Source organism: Nyctereutes procyonoides, unplaced genomic scaffold (genome assembly GCF_905146905.1).
Source record: "Nyctereutes procyonoides isolate TBG_1078 unplaced genomic scaffold, NYPRO_anot_genome, whole genome shotgun sequence".
NCBI classification, from domain to species: domain Eukaryota; kingdom Metazoa; phylum Chordata; class Mammalia; order Carnivora; family Canidae; genus Nyctereutes; species Nyctereutes procyonoides.
In genome coordinates this window covers 18910549-18938107 of record NW_026575135.1, presented here as the reverse complement: position 1 = coordinate 18938107, position 27559 = coordinate 18910549, and the positions used below count along the sequence as shown (strand labels likewise).

The window sequence follows — 27559 nt, the reverse complement described above, 5'->3', positions numbered from 1 at the left end:
TGTGTTCTGAGCCATAAAATAAAATGTACTTCTTACTGTGATGGTGGTCAACAGTCTGAAAAATAATGCACTAAGAGGTCATTTACTTAAAAGGCAGCAACAGTATGGTCAAAAAAGAAAGGGATGTGAAGGTCTGTAGATTGGTGATGGAGTCCTGGTTTTGCTTCCCAAACACCTAGGTGCTAGATAAACATCAAACATGTCTCAAAAATACTGAGCCGAATTCCCAGGAAAGGAAGGGTAATTCTTAGGGACTAAACATGGAAAGGTGAACTTCAAGTGAGAAGGTGAATGTGTGGATTAGACCACTCCTCCACAAATATTGACTCCTTTCCCACCACTTCCTCAGGAGCAGAGTGCTTCCTCTCTCAGCTTGGGCAGGGCAATGTGATTTGCTTTGTCCAAAAGGATGTTAGCAAATGTGATGTAAACATAGCCTTAAAATGTCCTTGCACAAGGAGCTTGCCCCCTTGAAGAACACGCCTCAGGCAGCTGCTGGTCCACAGAAGATGAGAAATATGAAGAGCAGGCTTAGATCTTAGCAACAGCTTGGAGTCAAGACCAGGTGAACCTAGCCTATATCAGCTGAATCCAGATGTGTGAGAAATAAATGTTTATTATACGACACTGAATTTTGAAATGTGTGTTTGTAGCACTATTGCTGTGAAAGTTGACTTAGGACACGAGTTTGTTCTGGGGTCAACCATTTGCTTTTTCATTGAGATATAACTAACGCATAACATATTCATTTCAGGTGTGCAATATATTTATTCATCATAGTGCAAAATGATCACCATGCTACCTCCAGTTAACATCCATCACCACACAGAGCTACTAGATTTTTTTTTTTTCCGTGTGATTATGGATCAACTGTTGATACCAGAGACCTAGAACCTTGGCTGCAAGAGAAGAAAGAAAGCCAAGGTCTGGACCCAAACAAACTGCAGAGTTGAAACTGAAATTCTCACATACTGCTGGGAGTCGTGTGAAGGGGTGAGTTAGGGATCAACACAAGGAAATTCTAGCTGAAGATTCCAGGTTCTTACAATACTTTGGTTTGGTTTTGGTATCAAGATAATATTGGCCTTTTAGAATGAATGGGGAAGTATTCCCTCTTCCTTTTTTTAGGGGGAAGATTTTGTGAAGGATTGGTATTAATTCTTCTTCACATGCCTGGTAGAATTCAGCAATGAAGTTAGCTGGTCCCAGGTTTTTGGTTTTTTTGTTTTTGTTTTTGTAGGGGGTAGTTATTTTTATTATTAATTCAATCACTTTAAATGTTATAGGTCTATTCAGATTTTCTCTTTCTTCTTGAATCAGTTTTGGTAATTTGCGTCTTCCTAGGAATTTGTCCTTGTCCTCTATGTTATCTAATCTGTTGGCACAGAATTGTTCACAGTACCCTTTATAATCTTTTGGATTTCTGTAAGGCTGGTAGTAATGTTCCGACTTTTGAGCCTGACTTCAGCAATGTGAGTCTCATGTCTTTTCTTGTTCTGACTAGAGGGTTGTCAATTTTTTTGATCTTTTCAAAGAACCATTATTTGATCTGAAATTCATTTTTATTATTTTATTTTTATTTTTTTAAAAAGAAAAGACTTTATTTGTTTATTCATGAGAGACACATACACACACACAGAGAGAGAGAGAGAGAGGGAGAGAGGGAGAGAGAGAGATAGGGGCAGAGACACAGGCAGAGGGAGAAGCCAGCTCCATGCAGGGAGCCTGATGCAGGACTCGATCCTGGGACTCCAGGATCACGCCCTGGGCCTAAGGCAGTCGCTAAACTGCTGAGCCACCCAGGGATTCCCTGAAATTCATTTTTAAAACAAAATCCAGTTTTTTGGCATAGTTGGGTTCAGAATAAGAAATAAGATTGTACTTTAATGCAAAATACAGCTGACTGATGGAAGGAAAAATGAATCTGTTAAATTAAGAAGAGAGAAGAAATTAGAACTCAGCATTCCCAATACCTAACTTTGAAATTTGGTCTCTGGCTCCTTTGGCTTTGTTATTATTAAGATCCTACTGTATGGAGACTCTGACTCCTTGCCTCATCACTTCCCCTTCCCAGTTCTTTCTTTCCCCACTCACAAATAAAAGGATAGCAGTCTTATTAAAAGGAAATTGGGGTCATGAAGAACACTTTTTTTTTTTAAAGATTTTATTTATTTATTTGATATATACAGAAAGAGTGAGAGAGAGAGAGTATAAGCAGGGGTGAGGAGTGGCAGAGAGAGAGGGAGAAACAGGCTCCCCTCAACCCCCCAAGCAGGGAGCCTGATGTGAGGCTCAATCCCAGGACCCCGAGATCATGATCTGAGCTCCAGGCAGATGTTTAACCAACTGAGCCACCTAGGCACCCCTGAAGAGCACTATTTGCTGAGTACCACTTTGCGCTGGTCCTGTGCCCAGTCCCATTCCGTGTATCTCACAAATCACAGCTACATAATCAAAGAGAACTCAGGAACACATTCTTATATTAGAAGTGCTGGCTTGGTAGGGTGACCATCATAGTTGCCTCTGCTTCCTCTTGCCCAGGAAGTGTAGCCTCCCTAATGCTAGGGGCTCATAAGCAGCTATTTCTAAGGTAGGGGAGGGTATAGAAACTCCTACTTAATGGTAGCAAAGAGGCTCCTAAGCTCTAGCATACATCTCCTCTGGGGATGAGGTGCTCACTCACTGCTAACACAACCTAGCTGGCTACTACCCAGCCAAACTATTGCACAGGAAGAGGTGTCCGCATTTCATAAATTTATTGACCTTATGTGGAGCAGTCCATAGGTCATTTTCTGGGTAGGATTAGCTCCAGGTCTGAAAGGCCTGGTCAGTGTGGGGGGGTGGTCATAAAGACTTGCTCTGGAAAGATAACCTTGGGCAGGCCATTTATCCTCTCTGAGCCTGGGTTTCCTGATCTGCAGTGAGGATGAGGAATGGGTCCACAACACATAGTGACTGGGCCCTTCCATGGGCCAGGCACTAAGCTGATACTAGTCATTCAATTCATTTAATCCTCACAAGAGCCCAGAGAAGTGAGTACTATCACCTCAATCACACAGAGGGATGTCTGTATGGGATGCAGATACTCTGGGATGCAGATAGGATAAGTAACCAAAGCTAAGTAAGTGGAGGGTGGCGGGGGCGGGACTGAGTGTCAGACCTGGACATCAGACTTCAAGGTCTAAGAACTTAACTGTTATGACACTACCTCACAGGTTTGTCCAGACAACTCAGTGATGGTGCAAAGTACCTAGCATGGTGCTCTGGAAGCACTCCTACCTCTTCCCCGGCGTATGAGCCAGGCTCATGGCAGAGCCCACAGCAAGCTCCAAGACCAGCCAGGGCCCAGGGTGTGGGAAACAAGAGCAACCTCAATCTTACTGGGCCTCTCAGCAGCCTAGGGCAAGTAGCCCACTTCTTGCACTTTTTCCTCACGTTTTCTGTGGGTTATTACAAATGTCAGGAGGGAAGTAACCAACTGATCTTCTGAAACTTCTTCCTTTCTATCTCTGCATCTTCTCTCTTTGACTTTTGTTTGTGGCTTTCATCAGGCACATACCTGGCTTAAGCTTCATGAGACCACACTGGATACACCCTGGCTGGATGGCTAGATTCTCAGCCTCTTCTCCCCAACAGGGGGTTCCCAACACACCCAGTTCCCTCCAACACCCCCTGAGGGAAGATCCCCTGCAGGGCACCCTCCCTGTCCACTCACCCTGGAGGGGCTCATCCATGCCCAACACCCCCTAAATCTCTCTCCGCAACTCAGATAACTCTCCAGAGTTCCAGGCCCCTCTCTCCAAATGCCTTGGGGGGCAGTTCTACCTCCAGCCAGTAGGCCCTAGAGGACACTTATCATTTTTTCCCTAAAACCTGCTTGCTTCTCTTCTAGAAACAGCATCACCACCTTCCTAGTTTCCTGAGGGAACTCAAGCACAGAGGCTGACAGGGAAATGCTGTGTCTGAGTCACAGAGAACCAGGGATCTCTAATCCAAGTCCAGGGAACAATGTAGTCTGCTTCTTTAGAGTTTCCAGTCTGTCTGAAATCCACACAGAAAATAAGCACTCCAACAGGATCAGTATTGGATACAGTTTGAATTCCCAAAAGCTTCCTTTTCTTCAGTTAGATTAACAATAGTAGTTGTAGACAATAGAAAGTACTTAGCATTGCCAAGTACAGTTCCAAAGCACTTTGCATGCATTAACCCATTTAACTTCCACACTAATCTTGTAGGGCAAGCACTATTGTATTTACTTTTCTAACAATTTAAATGAAGCACAGAGAAATCAAACAAGTTTCCAAGGGCACCATAGCCTATGACTGGCGGAGCTAGGACACAAGTCCAGGCAGTCTGCCTCTTAAATTCAGGCCATCTTGCTATCTTCTTATAAACTATCTAAAACAAATCCTACTGGTGGGAAATTGTATAAATAATAAATCATAAATAAAAAGTAGCTGAGGTCTGATCAACACACAGTAAATTACACAGGTTAAAAGTAAATAAAAAAAGAAAAACAAAGCTAGAGGCATCACAAATCCAGGTTTCACATCACGTCATAAAGTAATTAAAACAGTATAGTGCTTGCATAAAAATAGACATACAGATCAATGGAATAGAATAGAAAACCCAGGAAAACCCCACAATTATATGGTCAATCTTTCACAAAAGAGGAATGAATACACAATGGGAACAAGTCTCTTCAACAAATAGTGTTGGAAAAACTGTACAGCTACATGCCAAAGAATGAAACTGCATTAAAAACCTAAATGTGAGGGGATCCCTGGGTGGCGCAGCGGTTTAGCGCCTGCCTTTGGCCCAGGGCGCGATCCTGGAGACCCGGGATCGAATCCCACGTCGGGCTCCCAGTGCATGGGGCCTGCTTCTCCCTCTGCCTGTGTCTCTGCCTCTCTCTCTCTCTCTCTGTGTGTGTGACTATCATAAATAAATACAAAAAAAAAAAAGAAACATTTGACAAAAAAAACCAAAAAAACAAAACAAAAAAAAAAAAACAAACCTAAATGTGAGACCTGAAACCATAAAAATTCTCGAAGAGAGCACAGGCAGTAATTTCTCTTACATTGTCTGTAGCAACATTTTTCTAGATATGCCTGAGGCAAGGGAATTAAAGGTAAAATAAACTATTAGGACTTCATCAAGATGAAAAGCTTCTGGATGCCTGGGTGGATCAGTGGTTGAGCATCTGTCCTTGGCTCAGGGCATGATCCCAAGGTCCAGGATTGAGTCCTGCATCAGGCTCCCTGCTTCTCCCTCTGTCTATGTCTCTGCCTCTCTCTCTGTGTCTCTCATGAATAAATAAATAAAATCTTAAAAAAAATGATGAAAAGCTTCTGAACAGTGAAGGAAACAATCAACAAAATTAAAAAACAACCCTACAGAAATGGGAGAAGATACTTGCAAATGACATAGCTGATAAAAGATTAGTATCTAAAATATATAAGGAACTGATAAAACTCAACACTCTAAAACAAGATGATCCTATTAAAAATGTCAAAAGACACAGACAGACATTTCTTCAAAGAAGACATCCAGATGGCCAACAGACACATGAAAAGATGTTCATCATCACTCATCGTCAGGGAAATGCAAATCAAAACTACAATGAGGTATCATCTCACACCTTTAAGAATGGCTAACCTAAAAAACACAAGAAACAAGGGGCAATGAGAATATAGAGAAAATGGAACCCTCTTGTACTGTCGGAGGGAATATAAACTCGTGTAGCCACTATATTCTCATAATCATACTACAGAGTATGTACCAAAAAAATACAGAAACACCAATTCAAAGGGATACATACACTCCTAGGCTTACTTTAGCATTATATACAATAGCCAAATTACCAAAGCAGCCCGTTTCCATTGACAGATGAATGGCTAAAGAAGAATATTCCACACAATGGAATATTACTCAACCATAAAAAGAGTGAAATCTTCTCATCTGCAACAATATAGATGGAGTTGGAGAGTGTAATGCTAAGTGAAATAAGTCATCAGAGAAAGACAAATACTATATGACCTCACTCAATATGTGGAATTTAAGGAACAAAACAAATGAGCAAAGGAAAAAAAAGAAGAGAGAGAGACAAACCAAGGAACAGACTCTTAACTATTAGAGAACATCCTGGTAGTTGCCAGAGGGGAGCTGAGGGCAGGATAGATGAAATAGGTGATGGAGATTAAGGAGTACACTTATCATGATAAAAAATAAAATAAAACTTGTACAAAAATTTTTAAAAACTGGGTTGCATACAGTCACTTTGGGGAAAAAAGTAAATAATTTGATGTGTTTCACATATGAAGACACTTGTGATGCTATCATCACGTTACATTCAGTATGATCTCAGTTACATATATATGTATGTAGAAAACGCGGAGGTAAAAGATATACCAAATGCTAAGAATGCTATCTGGGTGACAGGATCATGGGTAATTGAAAATCTATACCTTTCTAGATGTTTCTAATTTCCTACAAAGAATGTGTACTACTTTAAAACTCAGAACAACACAAGTAATATTTTAAAGAAATGATGTGATGAATTAAAAATGAAGCCCCTCTCCTCAGGCCCACCTCCCTGATCCCTGCAGGGGGATCATATCGGATCATTGTAAGCTCCAAAGAAGGGGCTGCGTGTAGCTTGGCTAGCCCCTCAGTCCCATCACACTTACTGTATTTCAGTTCCAAGATGCTTGAGGGAAATATTCTGAAGGGCCAAGGGCATGGTAGGCACCGGCTGTAAGGCAGCTGCCACACCCACGAGCCCAGGGGGTGTTCGCACAGGGCCCAGGAAGTCGTCGGGCTCTGCTTCCTCTTGCTCTGGGGAACAAAGAGAAGGGCAATCATCCCTCGGGTCACTGCACTTGGACACATTAGACACAGTTGCTACAGGCTCGGCTCCAGGTGGGAGTCGGTGGGCTGCCCAAGCACACCTTCCTCGTAGGTTAAGAGCAACCAAAGAGGTGGGCTTTTCATCAAGTGTTCTGGGAAAATGATGCCTCTTGCTGGGCAGGTCTCTTCCTGAAAACCCCATTAAAATAGGCACAACTACAGATACTTCTACATCTGAGAATCCATCCTAAAAACACTCCTGGCACTGTCTAGCCTCAAACCGGAAATAACTCCCTCAAACTGGAAGATCTGGAGAGAAGTTAAATAAATCATGATGCCATCAGAAAACAGAATATTACTCAGCTGTTTAAAACAACACTAATGAAGAATGCTTAAAAACAGAAGGAACAGGCGTGGGATATATATATTTAAAAAATGAGTAAAAAAACTGGGGTTATAGCATGATCTCAACTGTATAGAAGAAGTCTCCCAGAAGTACACTCTGTGTATGGACTGAAGTCAGAAGTGCATGGTGGGATCAGAAGCTGGACGTCCTCATTATTGCTCTGTGTTTTTTCCCAAACTGCCTACAGTAAACATGGGTTATTTTTTTATAAACAGAAAAATAATGCATACTCACCAAAAGTAGATGTTTGTTAAAAGATTTTAAAGCATGGAGGTTTTCAGGTCATAATGTGGAGTACCAAAAAGCAAATTAGGCTCTTTGTATTATAGGATTTGAAATATGTTTAAATAAAAAGCAGGTGGGGGGTCATAATGTCATGTGAACACTGGCTGTTCTGGGTGACAATATTATGGGTACTTTTTCTTCCACTTTTCTATGTTTTATTAATCTGTTTAAACAACGATTCTTATACAGTAAGTGCTTCAAAGCATTTAGTGTCAAAGAACATTTCAAGGTTAAGGAAACGTTATTTGAGGTATAAGAGAGAGAGAGGAGGTGAATTATTTAGAAGTTGGTTTTGAGTATTACAAAAAACAGAACCGAATGAAAGCCACTTATCAGGTGGTAGGATCTGGATCAGACGGTCCCTGAGATGTGTAGGGCAGCTGATACCTTCCATTCAAGCCCTCTTACTGAGGGTAAAAAATGTGAGAGAAGGGGTAATTTTATTTTTGCACTCCATCACCAAATAGGGTGTGGGTACAAAAACATTAAATACAACGGGAGGGGCCAGTAGTGCAATCTACTCACAAACACTCTTTGCAATCAATATAATCAATTCCTAACAGGCTCTTTCACATCCGGCAGACTGGCCAGTACTTGGCAATGCCAAGTCATTCTCTTGAGCTCCTCTCTTCAGTTCACTCTCTCACCAAACCCTTTTGGCATCTGCCCAGAGGTTTCTGGGTGGAGCTGGAGAAAGGCGTAGGAAGCTTCCAGCTTAAAGAGCAGAGAGAAGTGCACGCTTCAGGAAGACCCTGTGAGTGGAAGCTGGAGGGCAAGGCAGGCAAAGTGTGGGGGAGTTCTGGGAGATGGAGACACACCATGTCACCTCCAGTCCAAAAAGACTTCTTGCAGGAGGGGCACTGGAGCAGGACCTAGAGGGCTTGAATGGATTTTGACTTGCCGAAGGAGCGAGGGAGGATCTTTCTGGGTATGTAAGTACAAGCAGCAGGAAGGGGTTCCAGACAGAGCCAAGGATGCCAGGAGGTACCAGAGACAAGGAGGCTAGGAAGGACAAGATGGGCCGGGGTGTGCTAAGAGGGGAGCTCATCTGGCTGGGCCCACAGGGCCCCCTGGGGGAGTCAACAGAAGCCCCCAAGGAATCTGGGCGACAGCTGTGGACTTGGAAGACCTGAAGCCAAGTCATGTTTCTGTTGGAAGGGTGCTGTGACCAGGCTGGAAATCACATTTTCTCTTCCAGTGTCAGATTCTACATTTTTACAACGGGAATGATACTCTCCACCCTGTCTCCTTCCGAGGTAAAGTATCTGAACATATTTAGAAAACCATAAAGCCCCAGTCTGTGGACTTGCATCTTTCAATCCAGACTTTGAGCTGATTCAAAATAATTAAGGTCTTCTGGTGTAGCAATACTTTAACCATTTCTATTCTCCCTCATTCAAAACAAAGACGTGTGCAATTTGTCTAAGAATTTAATGTCTTGGGGATCCCTGGGTGGCGCAGCGGTTTGGCGCCTGCCTTTGGCCCAGGGCGCAATCCTGGAGACCTGGGATCGAATCCCACATCGGGTTCCCGGTGCATGGAGCCTGCTTCTCCCTCTGCCTGTGTCTCTGCCTCTCTCTCTCTCTGTGTGACTATCATAAATAAAAAAAATAAAAAAATAAAAAAATAAAAAATAAATAAATAAATAAATAAAAAAGAATTTAATGTCTTGGTGAGTACCTCCCTAGCTGCCTAGCTGTTTTCCTCTTACTTCCACCTGTGGCTGTAACCTTCCTCTGAGGTCACACCAGCTAAGTCCTGGGGATAAATGTCACCACCGGTTGCATTCACCAGTGAGGAAATGGCAGCTCAGAAGGTTTTTTGTGGCCAGGGTCACACAGCTGGCAGCAGAGTCATACCCTCACAGTTCCTTGCTTTTCCACTAAAACTGCGTGGCTTGTCAAAGCAGGCTTTGTGACAGGCAGATAGTTCCAAGAAGGGAGAGGCTGCCCGGAAAGGCACAAGCCCCAGTGCAAGGAGGTGTTCAAGGATGGTGATGGTGATGATGAAGGCCACAGTGAAGGTCAGTATTTCCCGCAGGAAACAGTACTGATGACTCAAGGCTCTGGCGTGGGGGCCTTTGGGCCCACCCTCAGCAAGGAGACCACACCAAGAATTTCTAGCAGTGTTTATCTGTCATTCTCTCTTTGTCTGAGCGGCATGGGCTGCTCTATCACCAGTAGGAAGTCGTTGCCCAACGACAAAGGCCAGGGCCAGCAGCCCACTTCCTTGGAGGGCCCTGGACGTGGCAGTTGCTTCCTCAGCATGACGGGGTTGTGAGCCTGGAGACAACCGTTTGCTCTGTGACCTTTAACAGGTCCCTTGTCCTCTTCGAGCCTCTGTTTCCTCTTCTTAAGACGTGAACAACACTACCTGGTAACATTGAGATGAGGATCCAATAATGTGTAAAGTGTCGGGACCACGTAAGCGGTATGCATCTTTTTGTGATAATATCTACCTACACATGTGCTATTTTGTGTTAATTGTTGTCCTACTTTGGCAACATATAAATTATAAATTGGTTTGCCCTCAATCGTTCTCAGCTCTTTTGGAGACCAGCGTTTAGGTAAAGCATGGAATAAAGGTGTAAATGCTTAAAAGCTGTAGAGAGGGGAACGTGCCTGGTGGATTGCTCAATGGCAGTGATAGGACACTTTTTACCAGATGAAGCATCTGTGACTCAAAGTCAGATGTGAGTCAGTTGGTTTTCACTGCTCTGGGAGTAGGCTCTGCTTCCCCCCAGGAAGGGTGGAGACTAGAGGTGGGGTAACCCGCTCCAGACAGCAGCTCCAGGGTCTCTCAGCTTGAGCACAACTCTAGATCCATCTTCTGGGTGGGCTGGGGAAGGTTTCACAGTGACCTCGTTGGAGAGGGTGAAGGCTTGCTGTGGGAGCAGAGAGGCTTTAAGAGAAGCCCACATCCCAGCTTCCTGTGTCTCCCACCAGTGTCCCCCTTGGGAAACTGGTCCTCTCTCCCCACCCTCCCAGCAGGAGCTGGCCCAGAAGCACACTATTAAGTGTGCTAAATCAGAACCACAGAATTCCAGAACTCGGAAAGAGTTCGGCACAGAAGAACCCTGTGGGATCCCAAAGTTCTTTCAGTTCCAATTTCAGTTTCAGATATACAAGAATTCTGTTACCAGGACAGTTTCTTGTTGCTTCTAATCTGAGGCTGATCTCCAGCAATAGTGCTGACCTCAAGCTGCAGTTTTGCATGCAGCCAGGGTTGTCTAGCTCTCTGGCAGATGGGGAATGGAGGGTAGAAAGGAAGTAGGGAAGTGCAAACAAACCCTTCCCCAAAGACAGCCCTTACAAGCATGAAACACCCAGAAGGTTCTTGGAGGAAATGAGTGATAAGTATTATTAACAATAAAAAACCAGTAGGCATTTTAAGAGTGGTACTGTACACGTACACATGTAACAACATTATTAGGACAGCTACTATGCATTGAGCAATTACTATATGCCTGGCATTAGGCTAAGGGTTTTATATTCCCTTTCTCATTTAATAATAAAATCCAGTGCATTCACTCACAAATATCCAGTATGTCAGGCAGGACACCTGGTACTGGGGACACAAGTGACAAAGACATGGCCTCCACCCTTGAGGGCAGAGACTGACAAGGATGCTATAATGAGAACATGCGACAGGCCCTGCTAGAACCATGTGAACAAAGGGCTGAGGGCTTATACAGAGTCCGGTGGGCAGAGTGCTGGGAGGCTTCCAAGGGGAGGTTGGCAAGAGCAGAAGGCAACACTGAAGTGTGGCTATAAAGAATAAGCAGGAACTTGCCAGAGAGACTTGGCTCTGGTGCTGCTGAAGCTCGCAGCAAGAGGCAGCCACTGAGGGTGCAGACAGAGGTAAGGCGAGGGAGGAAGAGCCCTGAGCACTGGGCTAAAAAGCTGGGCCTGGGACATTGCAAGGGGTGGTGGTGGTGGTGGGGTAGACCATGCAAGAGGATGAGGTCCAGTGCTCACTTTAGAAAGCCCACTTGGGGGATGCCTGGGTGGCTCAGCGGTTGAGTGTCTGCCTTCAGCTCAGGTCGTGATCTCAGGGTCCTGGGATCAAGTCCCTCACTGGGCTCCCTGCATGGAGCCTGCTTTTCCCTCTGCCTGTGTCTCTGCCTCTCTCTGTGTGTCTCATGAATAAATAAATAAAATCTTAAAAAAAAAAAAGAAGAAGAAGAAGAAAAAAGCCCCCTCAGGCTGCAGTGGGGCAGATGGGTCCGAGGTGGCAGGCTGGGACACAGGACAGGGGCGAGAAGCCTGCTGGGATTTTCCAGTGAGGATCTAGGGCCTGACCCAAGGCAATGACTGTGAGCAGAGGCCACTGTGAGGCAGAGGCTGGGGGCAGACATGGCCAGTGTGGTGACTGAGCGGCTTGGCTCACCGAGACTGCTGAAGGGGTGAGGGCAGCTCCCTGTTACTGGAGCAACTGGGTAAACGAGGGTCAGAGTAAGTGGGGGGGGGGGCTGGGGGAGCAGACGGTCAAGGGCAGGTGAGCTCAGTATGGCACATGCAAAACATCCAGGTCCGGAGGTCCAGAGCCGCCTGGCCATAAGTCATGCCCTTGCCTATTCGGCCTCCCTGCCACCCGGGGATAAGGGTCTGAGCCACGCTGCATCACTGAGCTGTGACAAGGCTCCAAGCTCTTACAGGGGCGGCTGGGAGTGGTCTGCCCCATCCTCCACCTGCTAACCGTATTGCCAGTCGCGCTGTGATGTGGGGATGGCAGGGGATGATCTCTAGGACTCCTCCACACTGGAGACGTCCTAGGATTTGAGATCAAGAAACTTCCTTTGCGGGCCACATGTGAGTGATGGTTTCTGCCTTACGGAAATACTACGGACACAATCACTGATCCCCGACTCGCAGCACAAAAGCATGCGTGTCAGAAGCAGCAACAATCACTGCTCACCAACCTGCCTCACAGCAACAGTGCTCAAGTTTCATTTCTCCAGACCTTCCCATAATAGTCATCAAAATAGCAGCTGCTGTTTCCTGAGCTCTGTCGATGTGCAGGCATTGTCCCAACCACTTAAGGTGTATGGATTCATTTAATCCTCATAATAACCCTGAGGAGTAGGTCTAACTTATCAAGCTCATTTTATATGGAAGGAAACTGGAGCTCAGAAAGACTAAGCAACTTGCTTAAGACCACACAGGATTAGGATCTAAACCCAGACGTCCTAGCCTCGGAGCCCCTATTCCTGCCCTCCATGCTACATGGTATCCTAACTGATACTGACTCCCATCTCTGGCAGTTTGCTTCCTTAGCACAGGCTCCTCCCCACTCACCCCAAATGGGAGGGGAGAGGCTGGGTCACTGAGAGCCCTGAGGGTGTGGGCAGGAGGCAAACCCATTGGGTACCTAGCTCGAGGCGCAGGGCGGGCCCATTCCCAGCCAGGGCAGCATCGGGGGCGGCGGGAGGTGCAGGCGGGCTGTTGTAGAACTCCCAGCGCTTCATCTGCAGCTGCTGCAGCCAGTATAGCATCACTTGCTTGGTGGCGGCCTGAGAAGCACAAGGGTTAATTGGTATGGCCCTGTGTCCTCAGGGTGGCACTGGGTGTAGAATGTGGGAAGCTCATGGGAGGCTTGGTAATTCTCTCCCTCCCAGAAAAAAAGTTGTCATTGCAGATGGGTTCCCACCTCTGAAACACCACCTATTTCTTGGCCACAGAAGATAATCAGGCTCCAGTCCCAAACTCTCAGGTTCCTTAAACTTTCTGGGTCTCAGTTTTCTCATCTGGGCTGTGATGATGACAGCACTCCTGTCACAGGGCAGTTACGAGGATGCGATGAGGTAAGGGAAGTGAAGCGACCAGCACAGTAGCTGTCACACTCCAAGGGATCAAAATGTGCTCCCTGGACAAGGGCATTTGGTGGTGGTGGACAAGGACAGGGAGAGAGCTTGGAAATTCTGGCCTGTGTGGGGCCCTGGAACCATCACCATCTCCCTGTGCGACAATGCAATGTTTTTTAACTGACTGTGTTTCATAAGAAACATATATTATTGAAATGACCAAAAATATATTTTTCATATGTATTTGATCTTTGTCCATGGTTTCTGGCTCACAGCTCCTAAATCCCTTGGAATTTCCTGGGATAAGGGTGAAAAAGATGACTTTTGTTGTTTTAATACGGTAACTCTCGGAAAGCCCTTAGGTGACCCAATGATGGGGGGCTGATTGCCAGGAGAACCAATCCTGTGATTAGAGGCTAGGACTTTTCAGTTCCACCCCTGCCCTCTCAGGAGGAGAGAGTGGTAAACTACTTAGTAATCGTGACTAGGTAATGAAGTCTCCAAAACCCCAAAGGACTGGCTTTGGAGAGCTTCTGGGTTGGTGAAAACAGAGATGTGGAGAGAGTGGCACACACCTGGAGAGGTTGTGGAAGTTCCTGCCCCTTCCCCATACTTTGCTCTGTGCATCTCTTCATCTGGCTGTTGATTGGTTTCCTTCATCATATCCTTTAATAAACTGGTAAGTTTATTTTTTTTTATTTTTATTTTTTTAGTTATTTATGATAGAGCGAGAGAGAGAGGCAGAGACACAGGCAGAGGGAGAAGCAGGCTCCATACACTGGGAGCCCGATGTGGGATTCGATCCCGGGTCTCCAAGATCGCACCCTGGGCCAAAGGCAGGTGCTAAACTGCTGAGCCACCCAGGAATCCCCTAAACTGGTAAGTTTAAGTGTTTCTCTGAGTTCTGGGAGCCACTCTAGCAAACTAATGGAACCTGAGGAGGAGGTCATTGGAAACTCCAATCTGTAGCTGGCTGTCACACACACATGTGACAGCCTGGGGCTTGTGACTGGCATCTAAAGGTATGGGGTCAGTCTTCTAGAACTGAGCCCTTAACCTGTGGGATCTGATGCTGTCTTTGGATAGACAAGTGTTAGAATTGATTTGGGAGTGCCTGGCTGGCTCAGTTCGTAGAGCATGCAACACTTGATCTCAGGGTTGTGAGTTTGAGCCCCACATTGAGTATGGAGCCGACTTAGAGAGAGAGAGGGAGAGAGAGAGAGAGAGAACTGAGTTGAATTCTCAGGCACCAGCTGGTATCTGAGACTTGCTTGGTGTTGGGGAGGTAGGGTGGGGTGCACCCTCCATGCTCCACATTGGAACTGGGTCCAGAAATCCTAAAAGATTGACTTTTTAATGAAATGGAGAGAATCTCTCCTTTGTTTTGGGGATGCATAGAAATCATGAATATGACTGGGGACTGGAAAGCCATATGCACATAGTAACAACACAGTGGCACCCTCCAGGTACCCCAAACAAGGCAATGGTTGATGGGGATCATTAGTCTCCCAGCCTTGGATGATCCAAATATCTATTTTCACATCTATTCTGTTGTCGGATCCTCCAGGAGGGAGGCAGTGCAGGCGTGATCAGGCCTTCTGTGGATAGAGAACTGAAGTTCTCAGGCAGGCAGTGACGGAGCTGGTCCCAGGACCTAGGTCTCCTCCGGCTCACCAGAGCTTTTTGGTAAATATGGCCAGAAACTGTGGCTTGCATAGAGAAGGCCTGGGATCAGCTGCGCCAAGGAAGCCCGGCAGCTCACTGGGAGTGGATAGTGAGCCTCACAGAGCTGCCTACAAGCCATGTGAGCACAGCAGCAGGCAGCAGGCTGTGGGCAACCAAAGACTCCTCATTCTAACTAGTCCACAGGTAAGGTGTGCACGAGGCTGGGGGCTCCATGAAAGAGGCCCTCGGCCTGTCAGGGAGCTACCACAGAAGACTGCCCACCAGTCTTCTCTTTCTATACACTCTCCCTGAGAGACCTCAGCCCCTCCAGGGCTTCACCATGACCCTGTGCTGACAAGCTCTGGCCCATACCCAAATACCCAATTTTATTAATTAGCAGGAGCACCTACTATATATGTCATGGTCTCGTCCTCTTGGAACTTAAGAGTCTACTGACAGCCACCCCATCCTGAGCTCCTCCTGTCATGACTGGGCCAACTGGACAGTCAGCCATCCCTGACTCCTCCCTTGCATCCCCCCTCATCACATCCCGGGTCACCCCCATTTGTCCTCCTCCCCCTGTCACAGCTCTAGCTCAATCACCATTCTCTACCGATCACCTCCTGACGGACTTGCTGACCAGCAGCCTTGCCTTCTAATTTTTTCTCTACTCAACAGCTGCACTGAACCTTCTAAACATTCTAATCTCAAAGGCTTTCTTGCTTTAAGCTCTTTGACAATTTCCCACAGCCCACGGGACAAAGTCCAAGCTCCCAGGCCTAACTCACAAATGCCTCATGCTTGGGCCTCCGTTCTCCCACTCCATCTTTTGGGCCCGTCTGTACCCCAGGCTCCTGTGATTTGCCAGGACACTCTGGACTGTATCATGTTTCCTGTCTTTGCTCACGGAACACCCATGGCCAGGAATAACCCTTCTCCCTCCTGTCTGCTCATAGAAAACCAAATCCCTTTTTTGGGCCTCAGGTGTCATCTCGTCCTCTGTTGTTTCCTCCTGGGCGGACCCTTCCACTCAGCAGAAGCGACCCCTCCTGTCACACTTTTCTGGTACAGACTTATCAGAACGTCTCTACAGAACACTGCACTGTGTGTGCCAGTCTCCCTCTCCTTCCCTCATCAGACCTTACTCAAGCTGTTTGAGAACCAGGCAGCACGTCTGATCGGGCTCCACGCCCCAGTGCTTAGCACAGAGCCAGGCACAGACATAGATCAATTGAACAGTTAAAGACAGGTGTTGGAGACCCTGTAAGATAACGCTCAGCCTGTGGGAGGGAACGCATGACCCATAAACCACATGACCTCCCAAATGCATGCCTTCCCGGGCCTGGAATTCCAGGTTTGCGTTATTTTATCTGATTTCCCCAGCCAGGTCACCAGTCAGGCCCAGCCATTAAAGGGGAACGGAAACTGTGGGCTACATCCAGGGGCTCGATGGATGCCCAGTTGGCTGGAAGCCAGGATGGAAGGGCAGGAAGACGGAGTGGTGTCCGGGAGGCTGTCTCCTGGCACATTCTTCTTTGATGAGTGTGAATCCCGGAACCCTCAGCTCAGATGTGTCTTTCCGCTCAAGTTCTGGGGCACCTCTTCCTAACGTGAACATTAAGACCTATTATTATCATCATTTGGGTTCATTAAACAAGAATTGATTGAGCACCCACGAGGTGTTGGGCTGCATCTAGACGCTGGGATTAATTCAACAATTTGTAGGTGCCAGATGCTTACATACCTTGTTTTAAATCTCACAAACTACCTAGATTCTGGGAGGTTAAGTAACTTGCCCGGGTGACACAGCTACTAAGTACCTGATGGAGAATCTGAATCCAAGCCGGGCTGATTTCAAAGCATGTGGCTTTCCCACTGTTTCAGGCTTTCTCAGTTCAAGGTGATAATAAAATAAAACCTACTGACGGCAAAACACGTTTAGTCATGCCTCTGCGAACATTTTAGGCTGATCCGAGAAACCTAAGTATTTTATCTCCCAATCCCCGCCAACATTTGCTCAGCATTCACTCCCCTTGGCCAAAATATCAAGGAGAGTGATTCAGAATCCAGGCCAGGAGCGGATTACACAGCTCATATCCTGACTCTCTTTCAGCCCCAAGTAAGAAAGTTAAGGTAACTGCATTGTTAAGGCACAACAAAAAGTAAAAGTCTCGAGACACAACTGAGGAAGTAGGAAGACTCAGGGATTCCAAGTGTGGTCTACACCGCTCCGGACACGCATGACCCCTAGCTGGTCACTTCGTTTCTCTAAGACTCAGTTTATAAATTCTAGTGTGGGTGCATCACCCCGCCTTTGCCGTGGGCGCCCAATGAGGAAATGGGTGTGAATGCGTTTTGGAGTCCACTAAACCGTGGGCGCCCAGGGTTCACTGGAAGAGATCAGAGTCTGTAATTCTTGTTCCAGTGAATTTACTGTGACCACCACACGTGCCCAGCCGTGCCCTGGGAACCCATCCTGGCTGAAAAAGAGGGGGGAAACTGCCCCATTTACCTTCAGGGTAATAATCCGGTTGGCAGTCTTGATTTCAAAAGTCCCCTCCTCGGCGTCCGCCTTGCAGTCGAAGACCGCAGTGGAGAGGTCGATGCTGTCCAAGGGATTGGCATCCTGCGCGGTCCGTGAGTAATACAGGTGACATTTCTTCTCGTCGTAGAAGAACCAGCGGGATTTCCAGCCCCGAATGGGACCTTTGCCGCCAAATTTACTTAAATAGCCACAGAGTTTCTTGGGGGCCGCCCCCGACTCCTCCGGAGGCAGCACCTCTGCGAACCTGGGGACGGAGGAGCTACACTCTGCGGGGTCCTCCTGGGCGCCCTCCATTCCGACTGAGGCTCGGCTGCCGGCGCGGGCCCAACCTCGGAGACTCCGGGGGTGCTCCCAAGAGGGAGAAATCTGGGCGGGGGCGGGGCCGGTGGCGACCCGCCCCCCCGGAGACGGCAGGAATGCGGACGGCGGCGGCCAGCGCGCCTTTCACAGAGAGTCCAGGTGGGGCGACTGGCCACGCCCCTCCCGACCTCAAGGCGGCCAGGCCACGCCCTCGCCACGCCTAACCACGCCCCCTTCCCCGCACCGCCCAGCCCGCCTACTTCCGGCTTTTACTCCGCGCCGGTCAGCCATCTTTAGTGAGGGCACCTGCGGACCGTGAGAGCGCCCTCAGGTTGAAGGCGTGGTGTCCCTGAGCTACGTTAACTGGCGGCAGAGAAGCGAGAAGAGACACCCGCCTCTGACTAGGCTGCCCTGCTACCTCGCGTAATAATGTACAAGGACAGTTCATTTTGCGCCTGAAGGGCCGTCTGCCTTTACCGCCCAGGTGCCGTGCAGGTCACCCTCGAACGGCGCATTCCGCGGCCATTGGCTGAGAGGGACGGCGGGTGGATGACGCAACTTCCGGCGCCGCTCGGGGCGCTAGCGAGTCCTGGGTCTCTGCAGGCTTCAATCCGGGGGGCTCGTTCAGCTTGCTGAGGACTTTACACTGAGTGCAGCGGCCTCCGCTGCACCTGCTCCGGTTCCTACTCGCCTCCCTGCGGCCCAAGTCACTATAGGTAGGGCGCCCAGGCCCGGCTGCAGCTAAGTGATGACGCTAAAATCCTACGTAAAATATTTGCAAACCGGTTCTGGTGTTTCACCAAAGAATTACATACTGCACCTGGAAGGAGCTATTTTAGAGCTGCAGGCATATTTGAATAACAGGAGAAAAAGAAATTACATCTGTGGTGCCAAAGATACGGTCGTCTTAATATTTTCTGAAAAGGTATTTGATTAAAAAGATATTTTCTAAAAAGGTATTTGATCAAGTTCACCATCCATTTCTGGAGTTTTAAAAGACGTCTTGATTATTATGGAAGTATAGTTGACACACAATGTTTCAAAATTTCTTAATAAGGGATCCCTGGGTGGCGCAGCGGTTCGGCGCCTGCCTTTCTTTGGCCCAGGGCGCGATCCTGGAGACCTGGGATCGAATCCCACATCGGGCTCCCGGTGCATGGAGCCTGCTTCTCCCTCTGCCTATGTCCCTGCCTCTGCCTCTCTCTCTCTCTGTGACTATCATAAATAAATAAAAATTAAAAAACAAACAAACAAACAAGACTTCTTAATAAAACAAATAGCACATCTTGTTTAGATTTTCTAGCTAACTAATGGTAGATATTTGCAATAATAATAATTTCAAATATACGACTTAAATTTGAAAAACTCAGGAGTTTTCCCACTAATAGTTCAGGATCTAATCCAGGATTCCACATTTGGTCATCATGTTCCCTTAGTTCCTCTGAGCTATGACGTATTTCAGCTTTTCCTTTATTTTATTTTATTTTTTATGACTCTGACATTTTTTTAAGGGTGCTGGTCAGTTTTATAGAATTCTGTGAATTTGAGTTTGGTGTTTTCTCATTAGATTGGGGTGATGGGCTTTGGGGGAGACCACGACAAGAGGGGAAGTGCCTCTCTCATCCCATAATATCCAGCTATGTGATATGCACATGGTGATGGTAGACCTCCTTCACATAGTTAAGATGATTTCTTGGCTAAAAAGTTACCATTTTTAACACTCTTTAAGTCTCAAGAAGCTCCACCTTCTGGAGGGTAGAGGAGGGTAGTTGATAGGATTTTTTGCAGCCTATTAAAGTGATTCTAAGGTTCATTTCCAAGAGTGAACAGGTGAGAGTAGCTAAATTTTTGAAGAAAAAAAAAGAACAGAAAGGATTTGATCTACCATTCAAACTTATTAATTCAACCAAAAAATATTCATTGGGTGCCTTCTACCAGGCACCATTTAAGATGCAGGGCCACAGTGATGAACAGGACAAGTCCAAGATCCCACTAAGCTGTCATTCTAGTCCAAGGAGACAGGCCATAGACAAGTAAACAAGTAAATATCATGGTGACCTCAGATTCTCATACTTTCTAGGAAGAAGTGAACAGAATGATAAGAACAACAGAATTTAATGTTTCTGGTGTAGGGACAGGCACATCAATGGAGCAAAGTAAGTTCAGAAAAACATACAAATAAGTGTGGGAATGTGGTACAGGGCAGGGTTTCTCAACCTTTCCCCCCATTATTATCCCTAAAGGAGTCTTTTCAGACTTTTTCCCTAATCACCACCTCCCATAAAATTTTAATACCACAGATATAACATGTATCTCTATGTACTGCACATATGTCTGTGCTTTAAACATAAAAAGAGTAGGATTTTTCTTCTGTGCCCCAAGACCAATTTTCAACCCGTTGGGGGTGATGTCCCTTTTGAGAAAACATTGTATTGGAATGTCAGATAAAGTTAGAATTTCAAATCAGCTCTTCAGTAAGTTAGTTTAGATATTCCCATAATATTGTATATCAAATCGTGTTTATGTACATTAGAAAATTATACCTTAAAATGAAAGCATAATATATATTTAAACGGAGTGTTATTCAGCCTTAAATAGGAACAAAATTCTGATAGATGCTATGATATGGATGAGCCTTGTAAATATTCTGCTAAGTGAAATGAACAAGACCCCGAAGGACAAATATTGTATAGTTCCACTTAAATGAGGTACCTAGAATAGGCAAAATGCCTATTCTAGGTACTTAGAATAGGCAAATTTCTCTATGAGAAAGTGTAATAGAAATTACAAGGGGATGGGGAGGGAGAAATGAGGAATTATTGTTTAATGGGTATAGAGTTTCTGTTTGGGATGATGAAACACTTCTAGAAATGTATAGTGGTAATTGTTGTAGGATACTGTGAATATGCTTGATACCACTGAATTGCCACTTAAAAATGGTTAAAATAGTAAATTTTGTTATATATATTTTGCCACAATACAGAATTTTTTAAGTGAGACCATAAAATACCCAAAGAAAATAAAGGCAGATATTTATATACTCTTGGATCGAGGAGAGGAAGGCCTTCATGAGCCCAACATCAAAAACAGCACACAGAAAGCAAAATATTGCTGGATTGACCTTAGAAATATTACAAATGTGTGTGCCAGAAAATCTCAGGAACCACCTAAAAAGACAAGTATGAGTGAGAACATTTTTTGAAACACATTTGTAACACGTGACACGGGGTTAATATTTATAAGCAGCACACACAAGTCAATAAGTCAGAGAAGCAGTGAAAATAATGGACAGATCAACAATCCATTCACACACACAAAAAAAGACTAAATGTGTAAACAGCAGAACCTTTTAACTACTTCAGTAATTTTGACCTATAATATTGATCAGATTATTTTTAGGAGCGGGGGAGGCTGTAATCTTCATCTCTTAAATGGGGAAAACAGCCATGCCAGTCTCCTGGGGGAAGGATCAGAGGAGATTGGTGGAAATTGGGACAAGGAAGACGGAAGATAACTTGGCAACTTCCCAAAAGTCCTGAAGCTTGCATGTCCTGTGGTTTAGGAGTTCCATTTCTAAGAGTTTGTCATAAAAAAAAAAAATCATACATGCTTACAAATATGTTCATCACAGCATTACTTACTACTTCAAAAAATAGAAAACAATATAAATGTCCAAAAATCTGAAGCTGGTTAGGTAACTGATTAAGTACTTTTTGCAGGAGGATATGGATTGATATGGAAAATACTAGGTTAACAAAGCAGACCACAGAACTATTTTCACAGAAGTTACTATTTGGTTATATATATATATATATATATATATATATATATATATACACACACATATATATATATATCTTATATATACAATTTAAATATAAATATATACAATTTATATATCTTATATATAAATTTAAAGATTGGAAAGATGATGCATAATGTTGGTAGCATTTTCTCCAGGGTGTGGGATGAAGAATAATTCTCATTTTCTCATATTCTTCTTTTTTGCTTTTCTGTATTTTCCACAGTTTAAAAAAATATAATTTAAATCTTTAAAAAAGGGGCACCTGGGTGGCTTGGTGGTTGAGCGTTTGCCTTTGGCTCAGGTTGTGATCCCCGGGTCCTGGGATCAGCTTCTGCATTGGGCTACCTGCAGGGAGCCTACTTCTCCCTCTGCCTAGGCTCTGCCTCTCTCTGTGTGTCTCTCATGAATAAATAAAAAGAATCTTTAAAAAATAAAAAAATAAGTCTTTAAAAAATGTAAGTACACATCTGTTCCTGTTCTTAAGCAGCTCCAAAGTTGGATATAATTTCTTACTTCAAGAATGGGGATCATACAGACTTCCAGGTGTAAAATAGTCACAGGAATGAAAAGTACAGCCTGGGGAATATCATCAGTAGTCTTGTAATAACTTTGTATGGTGACAGATGGTGACGACACTTATCGTGGAGAGCATTAAAGAAAAAAATAAAAGAATAGAGATCATAAACCTTTTCTCTGAGCTACAGGAAACAATCAAGAAAGTCACATACAAAAAGCAGATTAAGTTAAGGAACTTTATTAGAGAAAGAAATACATGACATCCAACTCTTGGGAGCTGTAGATTAAGAACACAGACTAGAATACCATCATTGTCATGGTAAAGAGTTGGAGGGAGTAATGCAGGTTTCTAAACTTTTCCACCCTGTTGCAAATTGAATTATGTCTCCTCTAAATTCATGTGTTGAAGCCCTCACTGCCCCCTCCCCCAGGACCTCAGAATGTGACTATTTTTTAAGATAGGGCCCTTAAAGAAGTGATTAAGGCAAAATGAGGTTCCAGTCTGACTGAGAAGGTTAGGACACAGACCAGATGGGGGAAGACCACGTAAAAACAAGGAGAAGACAGCCGGCTATCTAAAACCAAAGGAGGGAGACCTTAGCTGACATCAGCCCTGTTGACTTCTTGATCTTGGGTTTCTAGCCTCCAGAATTGTGAGAAAATAAATGTCTCTTGTTTCAACCACACAATCTATACTTTGGCAGCCTGACCAAACAAATACACACAAATACACAACAAAATGAGCTTCCTTGGAAACCCATCCAAGACACAGCCCAAGGTGTCTTAGAGCACCCAGGAAAACTCTTTGAAGCCTTATGTTATAAAAATAAATAAACACAAATTAATATCAGGCAGTTTTATATAAAATATTTATGCCAACTTCCAAAAAGCAAAATAGTCACACCCACACCCTGCTCCCAAGCACCTTCACTCTGAGGGATGTGGGGAGGGGCAAGGCATACAGTCCCCAGTTGGGGTAGCAGGTGTCAGAAAACCTGGCCACTGGAATTTTCATTGGCTTCTTACAAACTCTCTAGGCTTGGTTTCTTCATCTGTAATATAAGAGTCATAATCCATACCCAGGACATCCCACTGAATGTTTGTGAAGTCTAAGAGGTAATGATGGAAAATTTTCACCTTGGTATTCCTAATCCGTGGTAATACCAACAGGCTCAGTGTAGTTCCAGAGGAAAAGAAAATAAAAATGAAAAAAAAAAGATTTAAGTTTTCAGCTTAGGGAAACTTCCTTTGATCTGGATACATTAATTGTGTATTCTAATATATGCACTTCTGGTTATTACATCAAAATGTAGTTAACATCCCTTCCCTACCCTCCCTTCCTTCTCAGGAGACTATTGTGAGCTGCAATGCAAGAGGTTGTCAGAAAGCGACGCCTTGTGGCCTTCATGTTGTACTGTCCCTGGGTGTATTGGGTATTCTCAGTTTTGTCAAAGGGCTTAAAAGAAGCACCAAGCAATACCCACCTCCTTCCCCTACAATATGGTACTGATTTGACAGCCTTTTTAAAAAAGATTTATCTATGTATTTGAGAGAGAGAACGAGCAGGGGGAGGGGGAGACGGAGAGAGAGAGAGAACCTCCAGGCTGACTCCCTGCTGAGCGTGGAGCCCAATGTGACCTGGGCTCAATCCCAGCATCTGAGATCATGATCTGGGTAGAAACCAAGAGTTGCCGCTCAAGTGGTTGAGCCACCCGGTTCCTCCAATAATTTGACACCCTTAAAGTCAGTATATTTTACATATTCCTTCGACTCATTTATTTACTGAAGGCAAGAGAAATGGATTTTCTATCAACAAAATCTTGTATTTCTTTCTGTTCAATACAGGGGTTTATTACATACACTAATGACCATTATGCTTCAAGTTATTTGGAGTTGTCTTCCTTGTCAAATTTCTTACTCCTCTACTACAGGATAATTTTTAGTCTCTTATTAAGGAAGGAGTACAGTCTTACTGAAAATACGTTTTTAAAATTTTAGGCTTTCTGGTCAGCAAAACATCATCATATCCTTTCTAATGGATCTATTCATGAGTAGTATAATTTTCATTTCATAAGAAGCCTAAAGAACTCATGTTTATTTGGCACACATGATTTTCAGAAACATAATTTTTTAGGGGAATTAGGTTCATTTAAATCCACAAGTCATTTGCAAATAGGATTCTCAGGCAGTTTTCTGTAAAACACTGAATTAGAGAAACAATGTTAAGTTTTGTTTGCATACCTCATCATATGATATAATCTCAGAAGTCAAAATAGCCCCCCTCCCCAGTAGGATCACTGTAACAAATGTCCACCCATCAAAGTTCGCATGACTGAACACAATGGAGATTTGACTCCATAGGTTAAATATTTGTTAGCTAATATAGAATCTTCAGATAGGTGTCTATTGGGTATCTGCTTCCAGGTCAGGTTGTGATCTTGAGCTCCTGGGTTTGAGCCCCACGATGAGCCCCAAGTCAGGGTCCCTGCTCAGCAGGGAATCTGCTTCTCCCTCTCCCTCTCCCTCTGCTCCTCCCCACTGCTTGTGCTCTCTTTCAAATAAATAAATAAATAAAATCTTAAGAAAAAGAAAAAAGAACCTTGAAGGGATGACTGGACATTGCAGACCTTGAGAGTTTTTCTATTTTCTATTTTATATATTTATTGAAATATATTTATATTTCAATATAAATTAAAAGTGAATCAAATTCTGCCAAAGGAACTTTGGTACCAGGAAAACTTGCTTTTTAATTTATTTTATATTTTAAAGAATCACATAACAAGATGGAATAGTTCTAGGGCTTTTTTTGGTAAGCATGTTTTATTTTTATTTTTTTATTTATTTTTTAACATGTTTTATTAACATTGTTAATGTTTATTAACATTTTATTTTATTAACATACAATATATATGAGATGGTTTTAATATTTTTTAAGTTGATCTTTTTATTTTTAGTTTAATCTTCATAAGGCAGAGAAAAGAAAATTAGAATATCTGTGTTTTATGTTCTTGATATGCTTGGCAAGAAATGTAGCAATATCATTTAACAGGTAGGGGGAGGAAATCCCATTGGGGTGTTAAGTATCAAATCTTGGTGGTTCCTTCATCACTTCTTCTAGAGTCTCTGGAGTTAGATGGTCTGAATTTGAATTCTGGCTCCATCATCACTAGATGTGTGACCTTGGATAAGTTACTTAACCTCTCCGTGACTGAGTTTCTTTATCTATATAACTAAGGATAATCATAATACCTCTCCTGTGGTGTTATTACACAATTATGTGAGATACCCATGTGAAGTGTTTATACAATACCTGGTTATAGAACACATTTAAGAAGTGCTAGCTACTAATATTAGTAGGAATTCTAGGAATCATAGGTTCTCTGAGCTAGTAGGGATCTCCCAACATGTGTTTGATCTAGATCATTGCTCAAACTCTTACTTTTATTTCAGTCTCGCAGACAAAAAGGTTTTTCTGTTTCTTCCTGGTTTCATTAACTAACAGGGGGCTCTCAGTCTCCTAAATGGGAGTCAATTAGATAGTAATGTTCCTTCAATGAGGAATAATGTCCCTTTAAAACAGAAAATGACCATTGTCCTGAAGAGCTGGTGTGGCTTCATGACCCATCAGCTGAAGCATATCTCAGGTGTTGCCTTTCTTCTTTTTTTTTTTTTTAAAATAATTAGTTAATTATATATATATATATATATATATATTTGCCTTTCTTCTTTCCATTGGATTATTGGGAGCCTACTAGCTCCAGGACTGGGTGAAGATGGCTTTTGAGTGATTTCTATGCTGTTCACATGCACTGCAAATCTCCAGGGAGCATGAAGAGAGAGGGAAAATTGAGATGAACATAGCTCTATGCCATTGTTTTAAATAAAGGCTGAGAGCCATAGAATATAGCAAAAGTCATCCACTCAAATGCCTACAGAGAGAAAGCAAGTAATAATATACATGAGTGAAGTGGGCTGAGTGTAAGGGGAAAAACCTGCAGTGCAAGCAGAATGTAAATGTCAATTGACACTTGGCCTTGATGTTGGGTAATAATAGGGTGTGGTGTGGCTATGGGGAACTAAAAAACATATGACCTACTCTAATCAGCTCTTTTCTTCTTCTCAAAAGAAACTAGAAATGCAGATTTTATTTAAATAATAATACTGATGATGATGATAATGATGATGATGATAAAAACCACTTTGTAGGGAAACGTTGTGCTAACAGAAGCGAACATGTCTGTTTGCCGCATATGACGTGCATGTGGTCAGTTTGCAACCACTGAAATACAGATCTTTGGGCTTATCCATTCCAACCTCTCACCCAGTGGAGGAATTCCATCTCTAGCCTCCTGATTTGAACCCTTCTAGAGATGGGGTGGCCACTCTATTTCATCATGTAAATGATTTTGTTCACGAGCTAAAACTGTCTCGGTGGAATTTACTGCATTCCATCCTCCTTGGTCACTTTGAAGCGATGAGGAGTAGGACAGCACCTTATATTTGATGACTTCCCAAAGAAGGTAGTAGTTGCCATGCCATGCTTTCCCACTACCCCCAAATTGTCCTTTAGCCATGACATGATTGCTAGGCTTGTCCCTGTCCGGCTGTGCCTCCCCTAGAACAGCCCCTTAGACATCGCATGACCAGAACTGGAGGTAAGTTGGCAGGGAAATAAATGCAGACCCCTTGTAACGTTCATCTCCAAGATGCTAAGCAAATGAGAACATCTGTCCTACCAAGGCATATCTTCCCCCTTTGACATATATTTTGAAGAAATCGGGCAATGGGAAAAAGAAAGATCTTGCTTCTGCAAAGCCATGTGGGAAAAGGAAGGATTTTACTGGGGTAGGAGTTTCCTTGGAGATGACACAAGGGATTCTTACTGATGCTGCGTTCGTGTTTACCCTGGCGCCTGGGGATGCTCTGAGAACAGCAAGGAGATACAGAAGCCTGCTCCAGAAGTTCAGTCTTCTCCTTCCTCTTCAGCCTGCCCACAGGTGTACCACTCCCTCGCTTTTCTTAAGATGACCGGACCCTCCACAACCTTCCTCAGTATCCAGCCACCCGACGGGAAACCCATGTCTCCTGCCAAGTCACACAGGGAATAGCCACCCACAGCTGGGCCATCTCTCCACATCCCACCAGCATCAGGCAGTCCAGTGGTTCTGAAGTTTTCAGCTAAAGGGTGTTGACCGTCCCCTACATGGTGGTGGGAAGAGGGTACGAAAGCGAAGAAAACTTTGGGTGCCCCTCATCTTATAGGGGAGGAGAACTTGTCTAATGCCCACCCTGTTCTCCAGGGGATATGAAAGAGTTGGCTGCTGCTCCCTGGACTCCACATTCTCTCGCGTCCTCTAGTTTTGATCCACTAGGCCCACCTCACCC

At 44.4% G+C, this 27559-nt stretch overlaps 1 protein-coding gene across 3 annotated transcripts in view; it reads right to left on the bottom strand.

Moving 5' to 3' along the window:
* The window catches only part of TBC1D2 (TBC1 domain family member 2), a 51353-nt gene extending 33359 nt beyond the window's left edge, over positions 1-17994 (bottom strand). For 2 of the 3 annotated variants that reach the window (XM_055302780.1, XM_055302781.1), the window contains exons 1-3: positions 17521-17994; positions 12911-13052; positions 6690-6837 (exon numbers count right to left, since the gene is read on the bottom strand). In XM_055302780.1, the coding sequence (XP_055158755.1) occupies positions 6690-6837; positions 12911-13052; positions 17521-17847 (617 nt within the window). In that variant the 5' untranslated portion in view covers positions 17848-17994. The remainder of the gene's footprint in view (positions 1-6689; positions 6838-12910; positions 13053-17520) is intronic. The other variant, XM_055302782.1, reaches the window with a different exon arrangement.
* Positions 17995-27559: the final 9565 nt, after the last annotated feature.